Source organism: Nerophis ophidion, linkage group LG03 (genome assembly GCF_033978795.1).
Source record: "Nerophis ophidion isolate RoL-2023_Sa linkage group LG03, RoL_Noph_v1.0, whole genome shotgun sequence".
Taxonomy (NCBI): domain Eukaryota; kingdom Metazoa; phylum Chordata; class Actinopteri; order Syngnathiformes; family Syngnathidae; genus Nerophis; species Nerophis ophidion.
In genome coordinates, this window is record NC_084613.1 from 38,924,314 (window position 1) to 38,948,268 (window position 23,955).

At 40.3% G+C, this 23,955-nt stretch overlaps 1 protein-coding gene across 6 annotated transcripts in view; it reads left to right on the plus strand.

Moving 5' to 3' along the window:
• LOC133549568 (zinc finger protein DPF3-like) overlaps positions 1 to 23,955 on the plus strand; it is a 79,247-nt gene that overhangs the window by 24,226 nt on the left and 31,066 nt on the right. For 5 of the 6 annotated variants that reach the window (XM_061895105.1, XM_061895103.1, XM_061895107.1 and 2 more), the window contains exon 2: positions 11,144 to 11,212. The exons of the other annotated variant lie outside the window; for it this stretch is intronic. In XM_061895105.1, the coding sequence (XP_061751089.1) occupies positions 11,144 to 11,212 (69 nt within the window). The remainder of the gene's footprint in view (positions 1 to 11,143; positions 11,213 to 23,955) is intronic. 6 annotated transcript variants of the gene reach the window in all.

Here is a 23,955-nt window from a genome sequence, read left to right on the forward strand (position 1 = left end):
TTGTTTAATAGAGTAGCATCGCTAACCCAACAAGGGACTCCTTCCAGTAGCTCCACCCACTCAGCAGATGACTTTATGAATTTCTTTAATAAGAACATTGAACTGATTAGAAAGAAGATTAAAGACAATGGGTCACAGCTACAACTGGGTTCTATTAAGACAGATACGACTGTATATACGGCGGATACTCCATCCATCCATCCATTTTCTACCGCTTATTCCCTTTTGGGGTTGCGGGGGGCGCTGGCGCCTATCTCAGCTACAATCGGGCAGAAGGCGGGGTACACCCTGGACAAGTCGCCACCTCATCGCAGGGCCAACACAGATAGACAGACAACATTCACACTCACATTCACACACTAGGGCCAATTTAGTGTTGCCAATCAACCTATCCCCAGGTGCATGTCTTTGGAAGTGGGAGGAAGCCGGAGTACCCGGTGGGAACCCACGCATTCACGGGGGGGACATGCAAACTCCACACAGAAAGATCCAGAGCCTGGAGAACCCAGGACTGCAGGACCTTCGTATTGTGAGGCAGACGCACTAACCCCTCTGCCACCGTGAAGCCCACGGCGGATACTACCCTCCAAAATAGTTTCTCCCGTTTTGATGAAATAACATTAAAAGATTTGTTACAACATGAAAATGGAATAAAACAAACATGCTTACTTGACCCACTTCCTCGGAAACTTATCAAGGACCTCTTTGTATTATTAGGCCCATCAGTGCTAAATATTATAAACTTATCACTTTCCTCTTGCGCTGTTCCCCTAGCATTCAAAAAAGCTGTTATTCATCCTCTCCTTAAAAGACCTAACCTCGATCCTGACCTCAAGGTAAACTACCTTCCCTTTATTTCGAAAATCCTCGAAACAATTGTTGCAGAGCAGCTAAATGAACACTTAGCATCTAACAATCTATATGAAACCTTCCAATCCGGTTTCAGGGCAAATCACTCTACGGAGACAGCCCTCACAAAAATGACTAATGATCTATTGCTAACGATGGATTCTGATGCGTCATTTATGTTGCTGCGCCTCGATCTTAGCGCTGCTTTCGATACGGTCGATCATAATATTTTATGAGAGCGTATCAAATCACGAATTGGTATGTCAGACTTAGCCCTGTCTTGGTTTAACTCTTATCTTACTGACAGGATGCAGTGCGTTTCCCATAACAATGTGACTTCGGACTATGTTAAGGTAACGTGTTGGAGTTCCCCAGGGTTCGGTCCCTGGCCCTGCACTCTTCAACATCTACATGCTGCCGCTAGGTGACATCATACACAAATACGGTGTTAGCTTTCACTGTTACGCTGATGACACTTAACTCTACATGCCCCTAAAGCTGAACAACACGCCGGATTGTAGTCAGCTGGAGGTTTGTCTTAATGAAATGAAACAATGGATGTCCGCTAATTTTTTGCAACTCAACGCCAAAAAAACGGAAATGCTGATTATCGGTCCTGCTAGACAGCGACCTCTATTTAATAATACAACTTTAACATTTGACAACCAAACAATTAAACAAGGCGACTCAGTAAAGAATATGGGTATTATCTTAGACCCAACTCTCTCGTTTGAGTCACACATTAAAAGCGTTACTAAAACGGCCTTCTTTCATCTCTGTAATATTGCTCAAATTCACTCCATTTTGCGCACTAACGATGCTGAGATCATTATCCATACATTTGTTACGTCTCGTCTTGATTACTGTAACATATTATTTTCGGGTCTCCCCATGTCTAGCATTAAACACTTACAGTTGGTACAAAATGTGTCTGCTGGAATTTTGACAAGAACAAGAAAGTTTGATTACATTACGCCTATACTGGCTCACCTGCACTGGCTTCCTGTTCACTTAAGATGTGATTTTAAGGTTTTACTACTTAAGTATAAAATACTACACGGTCTATTGTATTGTATTGTACCATATGTCCCGGCAAGAAATCTGCGTTCAAAGGACTCCGCCTTATTAGTGATTCCCAGAGCCCAAAAAAAGTCTGCGGGCTATAGATCGTTTTCCATTCGGACTCCAGTACTCTCGAATGCCCTCAGTAGAAGCATTTAAGTGTCATCTTAAAACTTATTTGTATACTCTAACCTTTAAATAGACCCCCCTTTTAGACCAGTTGAAATGCCGTTTCTTTTCTTTTTCTCCTATGTCCCCCCCTTCCTTATGGAGGGGGTCCGGTCCTGTCCGGTGGCCATGGATGAAGTACTGGCTGTCCAGGGTCGGGGACCCAGGATGGACCGCTCCCCTGCGTATCGGTTGGGGACATCTCTGCGCTGCTGATCCGCCTCCGCTTGTGATGGTTTCCTGCTGGCTCCACTTTGGACTGGACTCTCGCTACTATATTGGATCCACTTTGGACTGGACTCTCACGGTTATGTTAGATCCACTATGGATTTGACTTTTTCACAATATATGTTAGATCCGCTCGACATCCATTGCATTCGGTCCCCTGGGGGGGTTCCCACATATGCGGTCCTCTCCAAGGTTTCTCATAGTCACTGCCACCGACGTCCCACTGGGGGGAGTTTTTCCTTGCACTTATGTGGGCCCTACCGAGGATGTCGTTGTGGTTTGTGCAGCCCTTTGAGACACTTGTGATTTAGGGCTATATAAATAAACGTTGATTGATTGATTGATAATGAAGAAAATGCAGTATTCTGTGTGATTTATTCTCTTCATGTAACTGATTATACAATTTCATATCTATTAGTAGCTTTATGTTTTAGCAATAAACATACTGTATATATGACTTTTATTTAGAGTTTGTATGTTTCCAGCGTTGCTTGCAATCTCATTATAGATCAAAGTAGAGCTCGACAGATATGTTGGGTTTTTTTATGATCGATACCGGTTATTCGTAGTGAAGGAGGCCGATATTTGTTTCTAGTAAAAGACATCTAAACAAGATATGTATATCTCAGTAAACAGCTGGTTAGGGCTTTAAGTTGTTAAAAAAAATAATAAAAAAAATAGGTAACATCAGACCAGTCGCTGCTTATGTTAATGTTGTGGTTAATTTAGCACCAAAAAAACATCAAGGGATTTCACAAACACCTTATCATATGTTTATTGCTGCAGGTCAAAGGAGCATTAAAAAATATGGGATTTTAAAAAATAAAATAAAAAAAATAAGCAGAGCAATGGTAGATAGCTAGTGGCTAACAACTGTCTACAGTGATTTAGCTACTTCTAAATCACTAATCCTCAGAGACATCGTGACAAATAAACTACATTTCTTACAATTATCATCCCTGCAGGATGAGTAATAGCTAAACATGCTTCGCTACACATTGTAGAAGGATACAAAAGCTAACCACTAACAGCAAACTATTGATTCTGAATGTCAACAAATATACAAATATCAACTGTTATGACAAATATACAAATAACTGTTATGACACCAAGTACAAGAGCCGTATATAGCCGATACATTTTTTATGGTCCCAATATCTTTTGTCTTTTTTTTTTGTGGAAACAGGAAACCGTTCCTTGGATACAAGAGGATTTTGATTATGACCATGTAACTACTTGGTATTTGATCAATACCCAAATTTGTAGTATCACCAAAAAAATATTCTTTGTATCCAAACAACAGAATAGTAGATGCTTACTACATTTAAACAGAAACATAGATAGAAGATGTTAACACTGAAAGTAAACATCTGTATGCAACACTTAAAACTAGGGCTGGGCGATATGGCCTTTTTTTAATATTGATATTTTTAGGCCAGGGGTTACCAACCTTTTTGAAACCAAGAGCTAATTCTTGGGTACTGATTAATGCCAGAAATAGCCAATTTGTTCAATTTACCTTGAATAAATATATATATATATATATATATATATATATATATATATATATATATATATATATAAATGGGTATTTATGTCTGTCATTTCGTCGTACTTTTTTTTTTCCTTTTACGAAAGTTTTTTTGTAGAAAATAAATGATGAAAAAAAACCCACTTAATTGAACGGTTTAAAAGAGGAGAAAACACGACAAAAGATGAAAATACAATTTGGAAACATAGTTTCCAATAGTATCTTCAATTTCGACTCTTTAAAATTCATAATTCAACCAAAAAAAATGAATAGAAAAACTAGCTAATTAGAATCTTTTTGAAGAAAAGAAAAAAATAATTCATGGAAAATCATGAGTATTTTTTCCTGATTAAGATTAATTTTAGAATTTTGATGACATGTTTTAAATAGGTTAAAAACCAATCTGCACTTTGTTAGAATATATAACAAATTGGACCAAGCTATATTTCTAACAAAGACAAATCATTATTTCTTCTAGATTTTCCAGAACAAAAATGTTAAAAAAATTCATAAGACTTTGAAATAAAATTTAAATTTGATTCTACAGATTTTCTAAATTTGCCAGAATAATGTTTCTGAATGTTAATCATAATTTTAAAGAAATATTTCACAAATATTTTTCATCGAAAAAACAGAAGCTAAAATGAAGAATTAAATTAAAATGTATTTATTATTCTTTACAATAATATTACTTGAACATTGATTTCAATAGTCAGGAAAGAAGAGGAAGGAATTTAAAAGGTTTGTGTGTTTAAAAATCCTTAAATTATTTTTAAGGTTGTATTTTCTCTCTAAAATTGTCCTTCTGAAAGTTATAAGAAGCAAAGTAAAAAATAAATGACTTTATTTAAACAAGTGAAGACGAAGTCTTTAAAATATTTTCTTGGATTTTCAAATTCTATTTGAGTTTTGTCTCTCTTAGAATTAAAAATGTCGAGCAAAGCGAGACCAGCTTGCTAGTAAATAAATACAATTTAAAAAATAGAGGCAGCTCACTGATAAGTGCTGCTATTTGAGCTATTATTAGAACAGGCCAGCGGGCGACTCACCTGGTCCTTACGGGCTACCTGGTGCCCGCGGGCACTGAGTTGGTGACCCCTGTTTTAGGCCATATCGCGATACATGATATATATCTTGATGATTTTGCCTTAGCCTTGAATTAACACTTGATGCATATAATCACACCAGTGTGAGGATTCTGTGTCTACATTAAAACATTGTTGTTCATACTGCATTAATATATGCTAATTTTAAATTTTCATGCAGAGAGAGAAATCACAACTAAGTCCATTGACCAAAACTGTATTTATTAAACACTTATTAAGCAGTGGCACAAGCATTCATGTGATTTCAAAACAGAAAGTGCAAGATTGTCAGAGACTTTTCAAAACAAGCTATTGGTGCACTTGTGTGCATGATGTCACTAAGATCACATTTCAAAATAACACTAAATTAAAGTGCACTTTTTGTACAGAAACAAATACAGTGCACTTTTGTGCATGATGTCACACAAGATATTTCAATAAGTGTCACATAAAAATTAGCTGCATATCAAATAGTATATATCCTATGGTGTTGATGTGGAAATAGTTGCTTCGGCATTTTGTGGGTGTGGTACCAAACAGATATGTTGACATGCACAGTTTGAAGCACTCTTCATTCTTTAGCTGGGTGACATTTCAAAAGATGCTACAAATTAGCAGTGCTGCTACTTTTTGTAGCAATGCTACATGTTACCACTTGAAGCCAAACCACCGCCAGACGAGCCACCCCGTGCTGTTTTTCTTGGGAATTAATTATTCTTCTATTTGTTACCAGATTCGCACCTTCTCTCTCTTGTATTACCACTCGCAACACACCGTTAACATCACAGCTAATGTTACCCATGTCACTACCTCTCTGCACGTGTGACGTATGTAAGAAGATGCGCTTGTTTTAAGTCTCTGTGAGAAGGAGAGACAAGAAAGAGTTGGAAACGCATGCAGTGTAATAACCGCAGCTAAAAGCAACTGCGTGAGAACGTATACTCGAACATTATGATATAGTCATTTTCTACACTGAAAAAAAATTGGAGTGCCATTTACTTAAAAAAAGCTAGGTAACAATTTTCACACAAATTCTTTGTAACGTTTACTCAGGAAATAGTCAAGTAAAGTTTACTTGCCAGCAATAATTAGTTTTTAGTAAAAAAAACTCAAGTAAACATTACTAGAGATTTTCTTTCTTAGAGACAAAATTTACTCACTCTTTGATAGTAAATTTTACTTAAAACTACCTTTGAATCTACTTACAAAACCCTTAAAAAAATGCTTGATTTTCAGGATAATTTAACTAGTTTTTCTTTACTTTATTCGGAGCAATATTTAAGTAATATTTACATAATATTTAAGCTCCCACCTACACCACTATTGTAATATGAATGTGTTGTATTTTTAACACGGCCTACTGTTAATTAAATCAAATTATCTTAACACATCTTCTACAAATATGAAATGATAACACACTTTCAAACAAGAGCACTTTTATTACATTTTCCAGCATCATTACCAGACAAAACATTATAAAACAGTGATTTTTTTTTTTTAGAACATTCACAATAATGCGAACAATTACAGGTAAAAGACCCGATAAAATGTCCTGAATTGTAACTTTTAAGCACAACAGCAACATCTTTCAACAAGTTACATTGACAAGCGTCATGTACTGCTTCCACACACCAAAGAACAGCTATATGCTAGAACAGCATATGTACACTGTGGAAACACTCACAGTAGAAGTTTATTTCGCAAAGACCGTACCTTGGGCGACATTTTCAGAACATCCAGCTCTAGAAACAGCTTCTGAAAGACTTCAAATGTATATTTCAGTTTCAGTGGGTAACTCAAGTTCATGGCGTAGATTAAGCCCATGAGCAGAAGGCAAGCCTTTGCCATGGTTTTGCAGTCATCCAGAACCTATTTTCCTTCGACGATGACTGACACATGGGCAGAATTGTGGGCTTCCTGTGCTGCATTTCCACTGATGACGAGGATCTTGAAGACATGATGAACTGAGGCACATACATCCTGTGAATAACACGTGATTCTGTGCTCAGGAGTCAATATTATACACAGCTAGTTCATATGACCTACACATACAGAGACCACGGCATTGGTTAAGTGCTGGGGAAGTATTTAGGTAACTATTGATTTTATTTAATTTAATCTTTGTCTGTGTTAACCCAGGTTTGCACTTTCATTTGTCAGTGTACACTTGGGTCACTGAGGCAACCATCATTTTTTTCAACAAGATTGTCTAAAAAAATCCAGAAGGTTGTTTGAAATACCATTTTCATACTTTCAAAACATTTGCTTTTCAAACATTTCAGATTCAGAACCAGTTGAAAAATTGGGACACATAGCAATTAATTGCCAATTTAAGTTAATGGCCTAATATTTGTTAATCTGATTACAAATGTTTTTCCTCATATATAGTGGCACATGTGACTTTTATGGAAATACATTATTACACAAAGGACAGAGGTTATAGTATTAGGTTGGAGATGAGATATATTTACTATGGTGAGAATAATCAGAAAATCCCAAATTTTCAAAATGTACCTGGCAGTCTTTGATTAGCTCCTCTCCTGACTCTCCAAGGAACTTCATTAGGCAACGTATGATGAGATATCTTCTGCCTTCAACATATTGCTACAAAACAGAGAAGTAAATTTATTGCAAAGAACATGTATAGGCAAACAGATACACAAATTTCACTATGCCATGTAAAAGGCAACGTAATTGAATTGGCGTAGCGCAGTGGAAGAGTAGTTGTGCGCAACCCGAGGGTCCCTGGTTCAATCCCCACCTAGTACCAACTTTGTCACGTCTGTTGTGTCCTGAGCAAGATACTTCACCCTTGCTCCTGTGGGTGCTGGTTAGCGCCTTGCATGGCAGCTCCCTAAATCAGTGTGTGAATGGGTAAATGTGGAAGTAGTGTCAAAGCGCTTTGAGTACCTTGAAGGTGGAGCGCTATACAAGTACCACCTATTTATTTATAATTTATATTAATTTATTTATTTAATTTGCGAGAGAAAGAGAGAGAGAAATAGACAGAGAGAAAGCAAGAGATATAGAGAGGTAGAGAGATAGAGAGAGCGCTAGAGATAGATATAGATAGAAAGAGAGAGAGAGAGAGAGAGAGAGAGAGAGATGATAATAGCTAGTTCAGTGTGTATGAGCCCAACACAAGATGACTGACACAAATTACATTAATGTCCCCGTAACTTTACCTGGCCAAGTGAATCCAGCATCGGTCTGATTTTTGTGCCTCCCAGGAGTTTGGGAGTGTGTGTCCAGTTTTGACAAAAAGGTTTGCTCCAGATGAAGTGTTGTTATCCTACTGAACTCTTCTTTGATCTGAAACAGAAGATAAAAACACAACTTACTAGAACAATTAATATTGTTGTCTCCCAAGTATAATAAGGGCATTAAATGTTTTGAATGAACAAGGGCAATCAGTGTGAAGACAAGGGACTGACTGACTGCGGCCACCATTTCCATGTTTTAGCCTATAGTGTTTTAACAATCATATTCGCTTGTCTGATTCAAAACTACACATCTTCACCTCCATCTCATGTTGAGGCACCTGTAACTAAATCATATTGGTGTCGTTAAAAAATTCAATTTAAACCTTCAACAGCACTAATTTGATTTTACCTTGCGTAAGCTGTTGAGACCAAATTCCTGAGAGTCAACGTCCTTCAATATTCTGTGAAATATATTGAGAAATTATATTATGATATATCAATAAAATACCATGTGTTGCAATATGAGAAATTAAAGCAAATGTTTATTTGAAGAACACTGACGACACAGAAAGTTCCCCTAAAATATTTTTGACATTAAAATGACCACGGATGGTGTATAGTAAATTAACCTTGCTCCAAAATTACGAATCCCACCAGACAGGTTTAAGTTACAATTGATATGTTTTCAGGTCCTGAAGAGGGTGTGCTCGTTGCTGCAATTTTGCAATTCGGTTTCAAACTTGCCATTTTTTCTCATTGGAATACTTGTTTAAAAAAAACGTATTAAAAAAAATAAATCACGCTCCCCCACAATAACCACAAAACTGAAACCAATAGCACTCTTTCTGAATTTAAAACAGCATGTCAACAACAGTTTAAGAGCAGATATCACTGATATTTGCCACAGATCATGTTATATATTATAAACATGAGTCTACTAGGGCTGGACCTGAATATCCCATCTTTGTGGTGGTATAAGCGGTTCGGGAGGCGGGAAGAGGACACCGCTGCTGGACCGCCGCCAAAAAAATTAAATAAACAGCAGGACATATCCATGCTAATGCTGTCGGACTCCGGAGCAAAGAAAGATAGCCTTCACCTAAAGTTAAGACTGCGAGTGAGCTGAGCTGCAGTTTGTTTCTAGAAGGTCAACGGGCTCATAGTGATGTTTAGAAAGTAGTTGACTTGGAAGTGTTTAGTATAATTTAGGAAGAGTCCGTTGCTCACTTGCAAAACGCCTATCTGCTCGACGCTGAAGCGCTGACTAGATGGGCTCTGAATACGCACTGCTGATTGGCTTGTTATCGCTACTGTTGTAACCAATCAGATGGTTGTGTGAGTGGGACAATGCAGGGTGCTGTGAAGGAGACAGAGGCAGAACGGAGCGGAGTAGCTTGTTAAGACTACTTCATATGTTCGTGTGGAACTCGTTCGGTACTCCTCCACACTGAACCGGAAACCCCGTACCAAAACAGTTCAATACAAATACACGTACTGTTACACCCCTAATGTATATACATATTTATATACGTGTATGTATATAAATATATATACATACATACATTTATATGGGGGGCTCTGGTGCCTATCTCAGCTACAATCGGGCGAAGGCAGAGTACACCCTGGACTAGTCGCCACCTCATTGCAGTATGTATATATGTGTATGTGTATGTATGTTTGTGTATGTATATACCTATGTATATTTGTGTATGTATATACCTATGTATATTTTTGTATGTATATACCTATGTATATTTGTGTATGTATATACCTATGTATATTTTTGTATGTATATACTGTACCTATGTATATTTGTGTATGTATATACCTATGTATGTATATACTTATGTATATACATAGTGTATGTATGTAAATATTTGTATGTATGTATATATGTGTATGTATATACAAATGTAAGTGTATATACATACATACATATATATATATATATATATATATTAGGGGTGTGGGGAAAAATCGATTCGAATACGTTGTGCGATTCATAATCGATTCTCATTTTTAAAAAACTTTCTTTTTTTTTAATCAATCCAACAAACCACTACACAGCAATAACATAACAATGCAATCCAATTCCAAAACCAAACCTGACCCAGCAACACTCAGAACTGCAATAAACAGAGCAATTGAGAGAAGACACATACACGACACAGAACAAACCAAAAGTAGTGAAACAAAAATGAATTCTATCAACAGCAGTATCAATATTAGTTATAATTTCAGTATAGCAGTGATTAAATATCCCTCATTGACATTATCATTAGACATTTATAAAAAATAAAAAAAAAGAACAATAGTGTCACAGTGGCTTACACTTGCATCGCATCGCATAAGCTTGACAACACACTGTCCAATATTTTCACAAATATAAAATAAGTCATATTTTTGGTTTGTTTAATAGTTAAAACAAATATACATTATTGCAATCAGTTGATAAAACATTGTCCTTTACAATTATAAAAGTTTTTTTTAAAGGCCTACTGAAACCCACTACTACCGACCACGCAGTCTGATAGTTAATATATCAATGATGAAATCTTAACATTGCAACCAACACATGCCAATACGGCCGGTTTAGTTTACTAAATTACAATTTAGAATTTCCTGCGGAGTTTCCTATTGAAAACGTCGCGGACTGATGACGCGTATGATGACGCGTGTTTGTGACCTTATTGGTTGGAGGGGACATAATAGCCCTGCACCACTTCCGGCTAAAAGTCGTCTATTTTCATCGCGCCATTACACAGTATTTTGGACATCTGTGTTGCTGTATTTTTTGCAATTTGTTCAATTAATAATGGAGAAGTCAAAGTAGAAAGATGGAGGTGGGAAGCTTTTAGCCTTTAGCCACACAAACACACGGTGTTTCCTTGTTTAAAATTCCCGGTGGTGAAGCTTTACTATGGATCAGAGCGGTCAAGCGAACATGGATCCCGACTACATGTCAAGCGGAAGCTTTCGGTGAGAAAGTTGTGGTAATAAGTCTGCTCTTACCGTAGATCAGCGGAGCTTCTGTCCTGCTGCAGCTTTGTGACTTCCCTCAACACTTCCCTACTTCCGACTATCAGGTACTATTTAACTCACTAAAACACTAGCAAAACAGTAGGCAGATAAGGGATTTCCCAGAATTATCCGAGTAAGTGTGTCTAAAAACATCTGAATCGGTCTCACTGAAATCGCCTTTTTTTTTAAAACTTTTTTTTATAGTCCTTCACTCTAGATTTCGTCATCCACGAATCTTTGATCCTCGCTCAAAATAATGGGGAATTTGTCGCTTTCTTGGTCCAAATAGCTCTCGCTGCTGGAGGCTCACATTATAAACGATGTAAGGATGTGAGGAGCCTTACAACCTGTGACGTCACGCGCACATCGTCTGCTACTTCCGGTAAAGGCAAGGCTTTTTTATTAGCGACCAAAAGTTGCGAACTTATCGTCGATGTTCTCTACTAAATCCTTTCAGCAAAAATATGGCAATATCGCAAAATGATCAAGTATGACACATAGAATGGACCTGCTACCCCCGTTTGAATAAGAAAATCTCATTTCAGTATGCCTTTAAAAAAAATCTACTACTCTGCTTGCATGTCAGCAGACTGGGGTAGATCATGCTGAAATCCTATGTATTGAATGAATACAGAATCGTTTTGAATCGGAAAAATATCGTTTTTGAATCGAGAATCTAATTGAAAAAATCGATATATTATCGAATCGTGACCCCCAAGAATCGATATTGAACCGAATCGTGGGACACCCAAAGATTCGCAGCCCTAATAAACATATATATATATATATATATATATATATATATATATATATATATATATATATATATATATATATATATATATATATATATATATATATATATATATATATATATTAGGGATGCACCGAAATGAAAATTTGTGGCCGAAGCCGAAGCCGAATAAAATTTAAACGCTTGGCCGAAGGCCGAATACCGAATAATGAATGCAGTTTTTCACAATTGTTTTAATATTGCATAAATAGCCTAGAATAAATATTTAGACATGTTTTTCAAATAAAGTATTTTTTTATTAAATATTGACATTTTTTTAATATTCCAGTAGTCTTTGCTTTTCAAAAAAAAGCACAGTTTTTCATTTATATTAGGCCTTCAAACAAAACATGCATTCAAAAAAAAAAAAAAGTGCATTAAAGTGGATAAACCCACAACAAATGAATTATTGTCCTTTTGGCAAAAGTCTGCTTAGCCACAGTAGATATGCTAATAATGTAAACAGAAGGCTTAAGTAAATCTCAATTAAGTGTGTGCTTGTAACCTCTTACACTTATAGAGGTAGCCTACACAACAGACTCATAATGTAAACAGAGGCCCCACTAAATCTCAATAAGTGTGTGCTTGTAACCTCATACACTTATACAGGTACACAACATATCCCAACGTCACCACGTCACTGCACGTTGGTTGATTGTGTCACCGCGTCAAAAAATTGCGTCACACGCCACTATTCGGCCTTGTTTTTAACTCATTTCACCGAAGGCCGAATGTGGCTTTTTTTGCCATATTCGGCCGAATATATTCGGTTAACGATTAATCGGTGCATCGCTAATATATATATATATATATATATATATATATATATATATATATATATATATATATATATATATATATATATATATATATAAATATATATATAAATATATATATATATATATTAGGGGTGTAACGGTACACAAAAATTTCGGTTCGGTACGTACCTCGGTTTAGAGGTCAGGGTTCGGTTCATTTTCGGTACAGTAAGAAAACAACAAAATATACATTTTTGGGTTATTTATTTACCAAATTTGTGAACGATGGCTTTATCCTTTTAACATTGGGAACACTCTAATAATTCTGCCCTTGTTAATCCACATTAAACTGCCTCAAGTTGTTGCTTTGATTAAATAACATGAAAAAACCTTTCTTCTACATATAACAAGTGCAACATTAAACAGTTTCAAGTCAACTCATCATGCTTAATTTATTAAAGCATTTGGGAAGCTTGTAGTTAAAATAAATAAATGATAAATGGGTTATACTTGTATAGCGCTTTTCTACCTTCAAGGTACTCAAAGCGCTTTGACACTACTTCCACATTTACCCATTCACACACACATTCACACACTGATGGAGGGAGCTGCCATGCAAGGCGTTAACCATCACCCATCAGGAGCAAGGATGAAGTGTCTTGCTCAGGACACAACGAACGTGACGAGGTTGGTACTAGGTGGGGATTGAACTAGGGACCCACGGGTTGCGCACGGCCACTCTCCCACTGCACCACGCCGTCAAAACGAGGCTGCTAGATTACTAAAGATTCATGTAACTAAAGCTGAAAATGTTGTACAATAGCAATAGGAGAGACTATTCATCCCTGAACACCATGGAGTTCAATGAAATAACAGACACACAAGGCTTTGCTACCCCTAACACACACATGCGGGCCCACACACGTGCGCACACGCACACACACATCAAAATGAGCTAACGTTATGTTAAAAGCTAATTATCCTTCACCTCAAGCCAGAACTGCGAGCGAGCTGACCTGCAGTTCTGACTTTTTTGTAACCGTTTTGAAAACAAATGATAAATGTATGCATTATCCTGTTACATCTCACATTTGATATTGTGTTTTGGAAAAAGGTTGTCATAAACGTTCCTTAATTTATTAAATTAATAATACAAAAGTAAACACATTCATGTATATATATTTTTTCAGTTCTAGACATTCATCAACTTCAGATCTATCCGTCAATTCTTTTTTTTTTTCTGTCCTTTTTGTCAGAGGAAACTGTCTGTTTTTTAATATGCTAAATCTTTCACAAAAAATATTTTTCAAAGTAGAATACTTGATGTGAAATAATAATAAGGCTCGCATTTGCCCCGTCTGTTGACCTGCAAAGTATGTTTTTGAGGTGGAGGAGTTTGGTTGGGTGCTGGTTAGTTGAAGCTAACAGTTAGCCTGTCTCCACCTGCGCGCTTGCTGCCGCTGTCAGCGCACAGGTGCATCCTCGCTCTCCTGCCCATAGAGACGTGCTGGTTCTCAAGTGACAGCGTGATAAGAGTGCACTCTCACATTAAACAAAACAAAACACCGGTTGAGAGCAATTATCGATAACAAAAACAAGCAAACTGGAGTTTGACCCAAAGAAGACAGGGGTCTCGGTGTGACTGGAGCCTATCCCGGCCATCATTGCTGTTGCTGCGGTCATTATTAATAACATCCATCCATCTTCTTCCGCTTATCCGAGGTCGAGTCCCGGGGGAAGCAGCCTAAGTAGGGAAGCCCAGACTCTCCTCTCCCCAGTCATGCTCTTCCCGGGGAATCCCGAGGCATTCCCAGCCCAGCCGGGAGACATAGTCTTCCCAACGTGTCCTGGGTCTTCCCCATGGCCTCCTACCGGTTGGACGTGCCCGAAACACCTGCCTAGGGAGGCATTCGGGTGGCATCCTGACCAGATGCCCAAGCAACCTCATCTGGCTCCTCTCGATGTGGAGGATCAGCGGCTTTACTTTGAGTACCTCCCGGATGGCAGAGCTTCTCACCCTATCTCTAAGAGAGAGCCCCGCCACCCGCTTGTACACGTGATCTCATTCTTTCGGTCATAACCCAAAGCTCATGACCATAGGTGAGGTTAAGAACGTAGATCGAGCGGTAAAATGAGAGTTCCTTCTTCACCACAACAGATCGATACAGCATCCTCATTACTGAAGACGCCGCACCAATCCGCCTGTTGATCTCACTCGTGAACAAGACTCCGAGGTACTTGAACTCCTCCACTTGGGGCATGGTCTCCTTCCCTAACCGGAGATGGCACTCCAACCTTTTCCTGGCGAGAACCATGGACTCAGACATGGAGGTGCTGATTCTCATCCCAATTGGTTCACACTCGGCTGCGAACCAGTCCAGTGAGGGCTGAAGATCCTGGCCAGATGAAGCCATCAGAACCACATCATCTGCAAAAAGCAGAGACTTAATTCTGCAGCCACCCGACCGGATCCCCTCAACGCCTTGACTGCGCCTAGAAATTCTGTCCATAAAAGTTATGAACGGAATCGGTGACAAAGGGCAGCCTTAGCGGAGTCCAACCCTCACTGGAAACGCGTCCGACTTACTGCCGGCAATGCGGACCAAGCTCTGAAACTGATCGTACAGGGAATGAACCGCCACAATCAGACAGTCCGGTACCCCATACTCTCTGAGCACTTCCCACAGGACTTCCCGAGGGACACGGTCGAATGCCTTCTCCAAGTCCACAAAGAACATGTAGACTGGTTGGGCAAACTCCCATGCACCCTCAAGTACCCTGCCGAGCGTATATAGCTGTTCCACAGTTCCACGATCACGACGAAAACCACACTGTTCCTCCTGAATCCGAGGTTCGACTACCCGGCGTGGCCTCCTCTCCAGTACACTTGAATAGACCTTATTGGGAAGGCTGAGGAGCGGCTTTACTTTGAGTACCTCCCGGATGGCAGAGCTTCTCACCTTATCTCTAAGGGAGAGCCCCGCCACCCGCTTGTACACGTGATCTCATTCTTTCGGTCATAACCCAAAGCTCATGACCATAGGTGAGGTTAAGAACGTAGATCGAGCGGTAAAATGAGAGTTCCTTCTTCACCACAACAGATCGATACAGCATCCTCATTACTGAAGACGCCGCACCAATCCGCCTGTTGATCTCACTCGTGAACAAGACTCCGAGGTACTTGAACTCCTCCACTTGGGTCATGGTCTCCTTCCCTAACCGGAGATGGCACTCCAACCTTTTCCTGGCGAGAACCATGGACTCAGACATGGAGGTGCTGATTCTCATCCCAATTGGTTCACACTCGGCTGCGAACCAGTCCAGTGAGGGCTGAAGATCCTGGCTAGATGAAGCCATCAGAACCACATCATCTGCAAAAGGCAGAGACCTAATTCTGCAGCCACCCGACCGGATCCCCTCAACGCCTTGACTGCGCCTAGAAATTCTGTCCATAAAAGTTATGAACGGAATCGGTGACAAAGGGCAGCCTTAGCGGAGTCCAACCCTCACTGGAAACGCGTCCGACTTACTGCCGGCAATGCGGACCAAGCTCTGAAACTGATCGTACAGGGAATGAACCGCCACAATCAGACAGTCCGGTACCCCATACTCTCTGAGCACTTCCCACAGGACTTCCCGAGGGACACGGTCGAATGCCTTCTCCAAGTCCACAAAGAACATGTAGACTGGTTGGGCAAACTCCCATGCACCCTCAAGTACCCTGCCGAGCGTATATAGCTGTTCCACAGTTCCACGATCACGACGAAAACCACACTGTTCCTCCTGAATCCGAGGTTTGACTACCCGGCGTGGCCTCCTCTCCAGTACACTTGAATAGACCTTATTGGGAAGGCTGAGGAGTGTGATCCCACGATAGTTGGAACACACCCCTCCGGTTACCCTTCTTAAAGAGAGGAACCACCACCTCGGTCTGGGGTGGTGGTTCCACCACAGAGTCCCCAGGCACCATTTCTTCATAGGAAGACATGTTGGTGGGATTGGGGAGGTCTTCGAAGTATTTCCTCCAACGATCCACAACATCCGCAGTCGAAGTCAGCAGAACACCATCCTCACCATACACGGTGTTGACAGTGCACTGCCTTCCCTTCCTTAAGCGGCGGGTGGTGGTCCAGAATCGATTTGAAGACGTCCGGAAGTCGTTTTCCATGGCTTCCCCGAACTCCTCCCATGTCCGTGTTTTTGCCTCCGCGACCGCTGAAGCCGCACACCGTTTGGCTTGTCGGTACCTGTCCGCTGCCTCCAGAGTCCTGTAAGCCAAAAGAACCCCATAGGACTCTTTCTTCAGCTTGACGGCATCCCTCAACGCCGGTGTCTACCAACGGGTTCTAGGATTACCGCCACGACAGGCACCAACTACCTTGCGGCCACAGCTCCAATCAGCTGCCTCGACAATAGAGGTGCGGAACATGGTCGACTCGGACTCAATGTCCCGCACCTCCCCCGTGACATGTTCAAAGTTCTTCCGGAGGTGGGAATTGAAACTCTCTCTGACAGGAGACTCTGCCAGACGTTCCCACCAGACCCTCACAATGCGTTTGGGCCTGCCAGGTCTGTCAGGCATCCTAGCCCACCATCGCAGCCAGCTCACCACCAGGTGGGGATCGGTAGAAAGCTCTGCCCCTTTCTTCACCCAAGTATTCAAAACATGAGGCCGCAAATCCGATGACACATCTACAAAGTCGATCATGGAACTGCGGCCTAGGGTGGCCTGGTGCCAAGTGCACATATGGACACCCTCATGTTTGAACATGGTGTTTGTTATGGAGAATCCGTGACGAGCACAAAAGTCCAATAACAAAACACCACTATGGTTCAGATCTGGGCGGCCATTCTTCCCAATCACGCCTCTCCAGGTTTCACTGCCGTTGCCAACATGAGTGTTGAAGTCCCCCAGTAGGACAAGGGAATCACCCGGGAGAGCACTTTCCAGTACTCCTCGAGTGTACCCAAAAAGGGTGGGTACTCTGAACTGTTGTTTGGTGCGTAAGCACAAACGACAGTCAGGACCCCTCCTCCCACCCGAAGGCGGAAGGAGGCTAACCTCTCGTCCACTGGGTTGAACTCCAACGTGCAGGCTTTGGTAACAAGAATTGCCACCCCAGCCCCGTCGCCTCTCAATGCCAGAGGGGAAGAAAGTCCAGCCCCTCTCGAGAGAAATGGTTCCAGAGCACTCACTGTGCGTCAAAGTGAATCCGACTATATACAGCCGGAACTTCTCCACTTCGCGCACTAGCTCAGGCTCCTTCCCCCCCAGTAAGGTGACGTTCTACGTCCCAAGAGCTAGCTTATGTAGCCGAGGATCGGACTGCCAAGTGCCCTGCTTTCGGCTGCCGCCCAGCTCACATCACGCCCGACCTCTATGGCCCCTGCTATGGGTGGTCAGCCCATTGGAGGGGGGACCATGTTGCCTCTTCGGGCTGTGCCCGGCCGGGCCCCATGGGAACAGGCCCGGCCACTAGGTGCTCGCCAACGTGCCCCACCTCTGGGTCTGGGTGTCCAGAAGGGGGCCCCGGTGACCCAAGTCCGGGCGAGGGAAATATCGGTCCTCAATATGTCTTCTTCATAAAGGTCTTCAAGCTGCTCTTTGTCTGATCCCTCACCTAGGACCTGTTTGCCTTGGGAGACCCTACCAGGGGGCATAAAGCCCCCGGACAACATAGCTCCTAGGATCATTGGGACACGCACACTCCTCTACCGCGATAAGGTGGCAGCTCAGAGAGATTATTAATAAGTTAGTATAGTTAGTTAGTATAGTTAATAATTAGTAATTAATAATACCGTTTAATGTTAGATCCCTACAATACAGTACAGTCTGTTATTTCCAGTATAAAGTCTAAACACTTTGCCTTACAAAGACTTCTGATTGGTCCTAGGGCTGGGCGATATGGCCTTTTTTGTGCGTATCGATATTTTTAGGCCATATCGCGATATACGATATATATTACGATATTTTGCCTTGGCCTTTAATCAACACTTGATGCATATAATCACAGCAGTATGATTATTCTGTGTCTACATTAAAACATTCTTTTTCATACTGCAATCATACATGCTACTTTTAAACTTTCATGCAGAGAGGGAAATCACAACTAAGTCAATTGACCAAAAGTGTATTTATTATAGTTATTAAGCAATTGCACATACATTCATGTAATTTCCAAAACAGAAAGTGCAAGATTGTCAGAGACATTTTAAGTGTCAACTAAAAATGACTTGCATAATAGGAAATCAAATAGTATTTGTCCTTCACTACGGATGTTATGAAATTCTCTTCATTCTCTAGTGAGTGACTTTTCAAATGATGCTACATATTAGCAGTAATGCTACTTTTTATAGCAACGCTTTTGCCCCACACTTGACAAATTACGGTTGACAGTTCGACATATTCCCATTTGACGCCGAACCACCGCCAGACGATGGACCCCCTGCTGTTTTTATTGGGAAATAAGTCTTCCTTCATTTGTTGATCCGCACCTTCTTTCTCTGGTATGACCACTCATACGGCTACGTTAGTATCACAGCTAACGTTACCCAGTCTGCTACCGCTCTGCTGGGCGAGGGCGTATATGCATGTGACATATGACGTGACAGTATGTGACGTGTGTAAGTTTGTGCGCCTGCTTGTCTGTGAGAAGGAGAGACAGGAAAGAGTGAGAAGAGCCTGTAGTTTAATGCCCGCAGCTAAAAGCAACTGCGTGAGAACATATACTCGAATATTACGATATTGTCATTTTCTGTATCGCACATAGACAAACCCGCGATATATCGTGTATATCGATATATCACCCAGCCCTAATTGGACCCCTTTGTGATTTACACTCCACCGCTCTCCCACATGCTATTCTCATTGTAAAACTTGTCCCACACACCTAAAGACACAATTGAATATGATTGGATTCCCTCCGGAAACTTGCTTCCATTTCCAAAGACATGCACTGGGGATAGGTTGATTGGCTACACTAAAATTGGCCCGAGTGTGTGAATGTAAGTGTGAATATTTTCTGTCTATCCGTGATGGCCCTGCGATGAGGTGGCAACTTGTCCAGGGTTTAGTCCGCCTTCCGCCAGAGTGCAGCTGGGATGAAGTTCATTTTCAAAGTCAGTCTTGTTGTCCATTAGCATAGCAAGCTAGCACAACAGTAAAAGCCGACTTCTCTTGCACCGTTGTGCGTATCGATTCGCTACCGTGCTGGTCCCTTTCTTCTCCATGGTGTGCTTCACCGGGATTTTGAAAGTGAGCGGTAACTCGTCCATGTAGGTGGTGTGTTAATTGTCATTTTTTTTTTATTTACAACGCACATAGCAGCACTAGATGCTCACTGGGAGCGTGCCTTTAGCGTCCTCTCTTACCTGAAACCTTCAGCCTTTAACATCCGCATGCAGTCCTCAGTCACGTCCGCTTTTCCTCCATATAAACAGAGTGCCGGCCCAGTCACATAACATCTTCGGCTTTTGGAACTCAGTGCACACACAAGGTGCACACACTACAACCTATTTGGATTCAATCGGTTCAACAAGAGGATTCGATAATGGCATCGATATCGATAATTTCTTAACGAACATCATCCCTAATTTTAGTCATGTAAAAAATGGTCGTTGATAACTAGGACAAACATTTTTAGTCAACAAATTTAACACTGAATCGGTCGATCTTGAGACCAAAGGGATATCTATCCTCACCTTTGTCATAAATTCAATGGCATTCAAATAAGGGGCTAACCAGTTCATTTGAGTTTACCTAAATTATTGTACCTTGACTATCATTTTTCATAACATTAAGCACATTACCTGGCTTACATTATGGTTGCCTATGCCCATGAATTCTTCAACCAATCATTTGGTTTTAGTGTAACTGGCTCCACCCTCCAGGCTTCATACCTGTGGTTGCATCTGCAAAGCAAGGGTAAGTAAGCCAACAAAAGGGCGCTATAAAAAACATTTCTGTGCAGATTACCTATTTTTATACCAGTTGTTAGCTTTTTTACATTGGTGGTACAACGTGTACTGTACCATAATGAAGGGAGGTGTACTGCTTTGTGGTAACATTGCTGCACTCGTTGAGTCAGGCCTTCTGTTCTTTGGCACGGTGTTGTGTTGAACCATGGTCTGGTTTATTCCTGCTCTCTTTCTAACTGCTCTGATTGGTTGTTGCTGTGGTAGCGGCTGCTTCCTGTGAAGGAGAACTGCACCTTGCACACTTGTGAAGCTAAGTAAAGACTTATGTTGTGGGTTCCTGGTTGTAGTTGCGGGTGTTTTGACAAGTTAAACACTGGAGAGTGTCTGCTACAAGGTAGAAATGCAAAGTGACATGCAAAATGAGTGTTGACACATGGTCACATTACGTGACCATGTGACAGCAGCAGACAGTTGACAGGAACATGCTGATAGTGGAAAACTCTACGCTGGCCTCAAGATTAGCTTTAGTTCTATCTCACATGCACCAGATAATTGTATCATATGATGCATATGTGGCACATACCACAGGCAAAGCTTAAAGGGGAAATGCACTTTTTTTAATTTTATTTTTGCATTGTTTACAGTCATTATGAAAGACAAGATGACGGATGTATTTTTTAGTTAATTCTAACTTGTAAACAAAAGCCTGCTTATAATGGAGCCAATGGGAGGTTGTCTGTTGGGTCCCACTATTGTCAGTGGGGCCAACCCCACTATGGACTCGACTCTGACACTATAATCTATATCCACTCAGCGTCCATTGCATCGGTCGCCGGGGGGGGCTTTTATTAATATCTTGATGATGTGTCTACATTAAAACATTCTTGTTTATACTGCATTAATATATGCTAATTTTAAACTTTCATACAGAGAGGGAAATCACAACTAAGTCAATTGACCAAAACTGTATTTATTAAACAGTTATTAAGCAGTGGCACAAACATTCATGTCATTTTAAAACAGAAAGTGCAAGATTGTTAGAGACATTTTAAAACAAACTATTAGTGCACTTTTGTGCATGATGTCACTAAGATGACATCAAAACAACATTAAATTAAAGTGCACTTTTTGTACAGATCGCCGATACAATAGTTAAAAACAAATAAAGTGCACTTTTGTGCATGATGTCACACAAGATATTTCAGTAACTTTCAAATAAAAATTAGCTGCATAATAGGAAGTCAAATAGTGTATCTCCTTCGCTATGTGGAAGGTTACTGCGGACGTTATCTGCTTCTGTTTTAGACTATTTTTTTCATATAGTGTTGATGTGGAAAAGGTTGCTTGGGCATTTTGTGGGTTTGGCACCGAATGGAGATGTTGTCATATGGAGTTTCAAGCACTTTTCATTCTCTAGCAGGTGACTTTTCAAATGGTGCTACACATTAGCAGGCAGTGGTGCTACTTTTTGTAGCAACGCTTTTGCCGCATACTTGACAAATTACAGTTGTCTGTTTAATATATTCCCGTTTGAAGCCAAACCACCGCCAGACGATGGAACCTCTGCTGTTTTTCTTGGGAATTATTTCTTCTTCCTTCATTTGTTACCAGATTCGCACCTTCTTTCTCTCGTATTACCACTGGCACTGCACCGCTAGCATCACAGCTAACGTTACCCATGCCGCTACCCAGAGGTGGGACTATGTCAATTTTTTGCAAGTCACAAGTAAGTCTAAAGTCTTTGCCCTCAAGTCCCAAGTCAAGAAAGACAAGTCCCGAGTCAAGTCCAAATTCAAGATGGGAAAGTCTTAAGTCAAGTCCCAAGTCCCGCATTTTGAGTTTTGAGTCCTTTCAAGTCATTTAATCACAGACTAATATATTTACACAGATTGTGTGTGCTTTTAAAACACTTTCTTTATATATTAAAACAAGTGCATTTGAAATTGCAGGAAAATAAATAGTGCTCACATTGCACTTCATAATAGCACGATTAACCAGTCATTTTAAACATTTAACCAATTCCCTTACAGAATAAACACATTTGCGAAAACAAGTGCAACTGTACTTATTTGCACAGATATGTTAACATTGTATTTCCATGGCATATTGAATTGTAACTAGTTCCACAGCAGTTTCTATCCTGTTCTTACCTTATCTAATTGATCTCATCTCATACTGTATGTGTGTTTATGTGTGCGCACTGCGTACACATGAAAAACATAACAATGAACAGAGTTGTACTTTTTAGAAGTCAGGGCTGTATGCAATATGTACACATATTCTTAATATAGTATACAGTTTAATTGCAGGGGACAGGACGATTGATCCGTGTTAAGGAAAGAATGAATGGGGCCATGTATTGTGAGGTTTTGGCTCAAAACCTCACAATACATCCATCAGTGAGAGCTTTGAATGGTTTGAATGGTTGACCAAAAACCTATTTTCCACCATAATTTACAAATAAATTATTTAAAATTCCTAAAATGTGAATTCCTGGATTTTTTTTTTTCACATTCTGTCTCTCACAGTTGAAGTGTACCTATGATGAAATACAGACCTCTGTCATCATTTTAAGTGGGAGGACTTGCATAATCGGTGGCTGACTAAATTATTTTTTGCCTCACTAGTATTTGGCAGACACTTTTATCCAAAGCAACATACAGGAAAAATAAATTTTAAACAATCACTGTAAACGTGATCATTTACGGGAAGAATGTTATACAAAATATCAATACAAAGTGTCAAGACAGAATAAACTCTCTGCTGCTGCAGCAAAAGAGATAAAGTCTATTATATAGATATATAACATATTCATACATTGTTTGTGTAGGCTATACACATGTATATATAACCTAATCATATTGTTTCTCCGCTTTTTTCCCCCTTCTCTGGGATTATTATTCCCAGTTTTGATCTTGGACGTATGGTCACTTATAGCATATAAGAATATTCTATTACTGTTAAGCAAACTATGAACACGCCAATACATGTGTCCTTTATCATAGTCACACGTATGACAAAAAAGCGCGATAAAATCAGTGGTATTCACTGAGGTAAAATGCGTTGACAGTTCATTGCTCCTGCCAAATGTATTGCACTGAGTGGAGTGGAGCACCACTCCAAGATGGCGGCCCCACCCCCATCTCTTCAGCGCCAGTAGGCAGTAGTGGTCGATGCTGCGTCTACTTATAAGATGTCTATGGTTCTAACATTAGCAGTGAGTTTACAGCCTCACTGATTTAACTACACAGCAAATAAAAGTTACGTTACTCAGCTAATAAACGTTAGCTTACATTCAGAACTTACCCTTCTTTGTGAAACTTCAAATGTCGAACGAAGT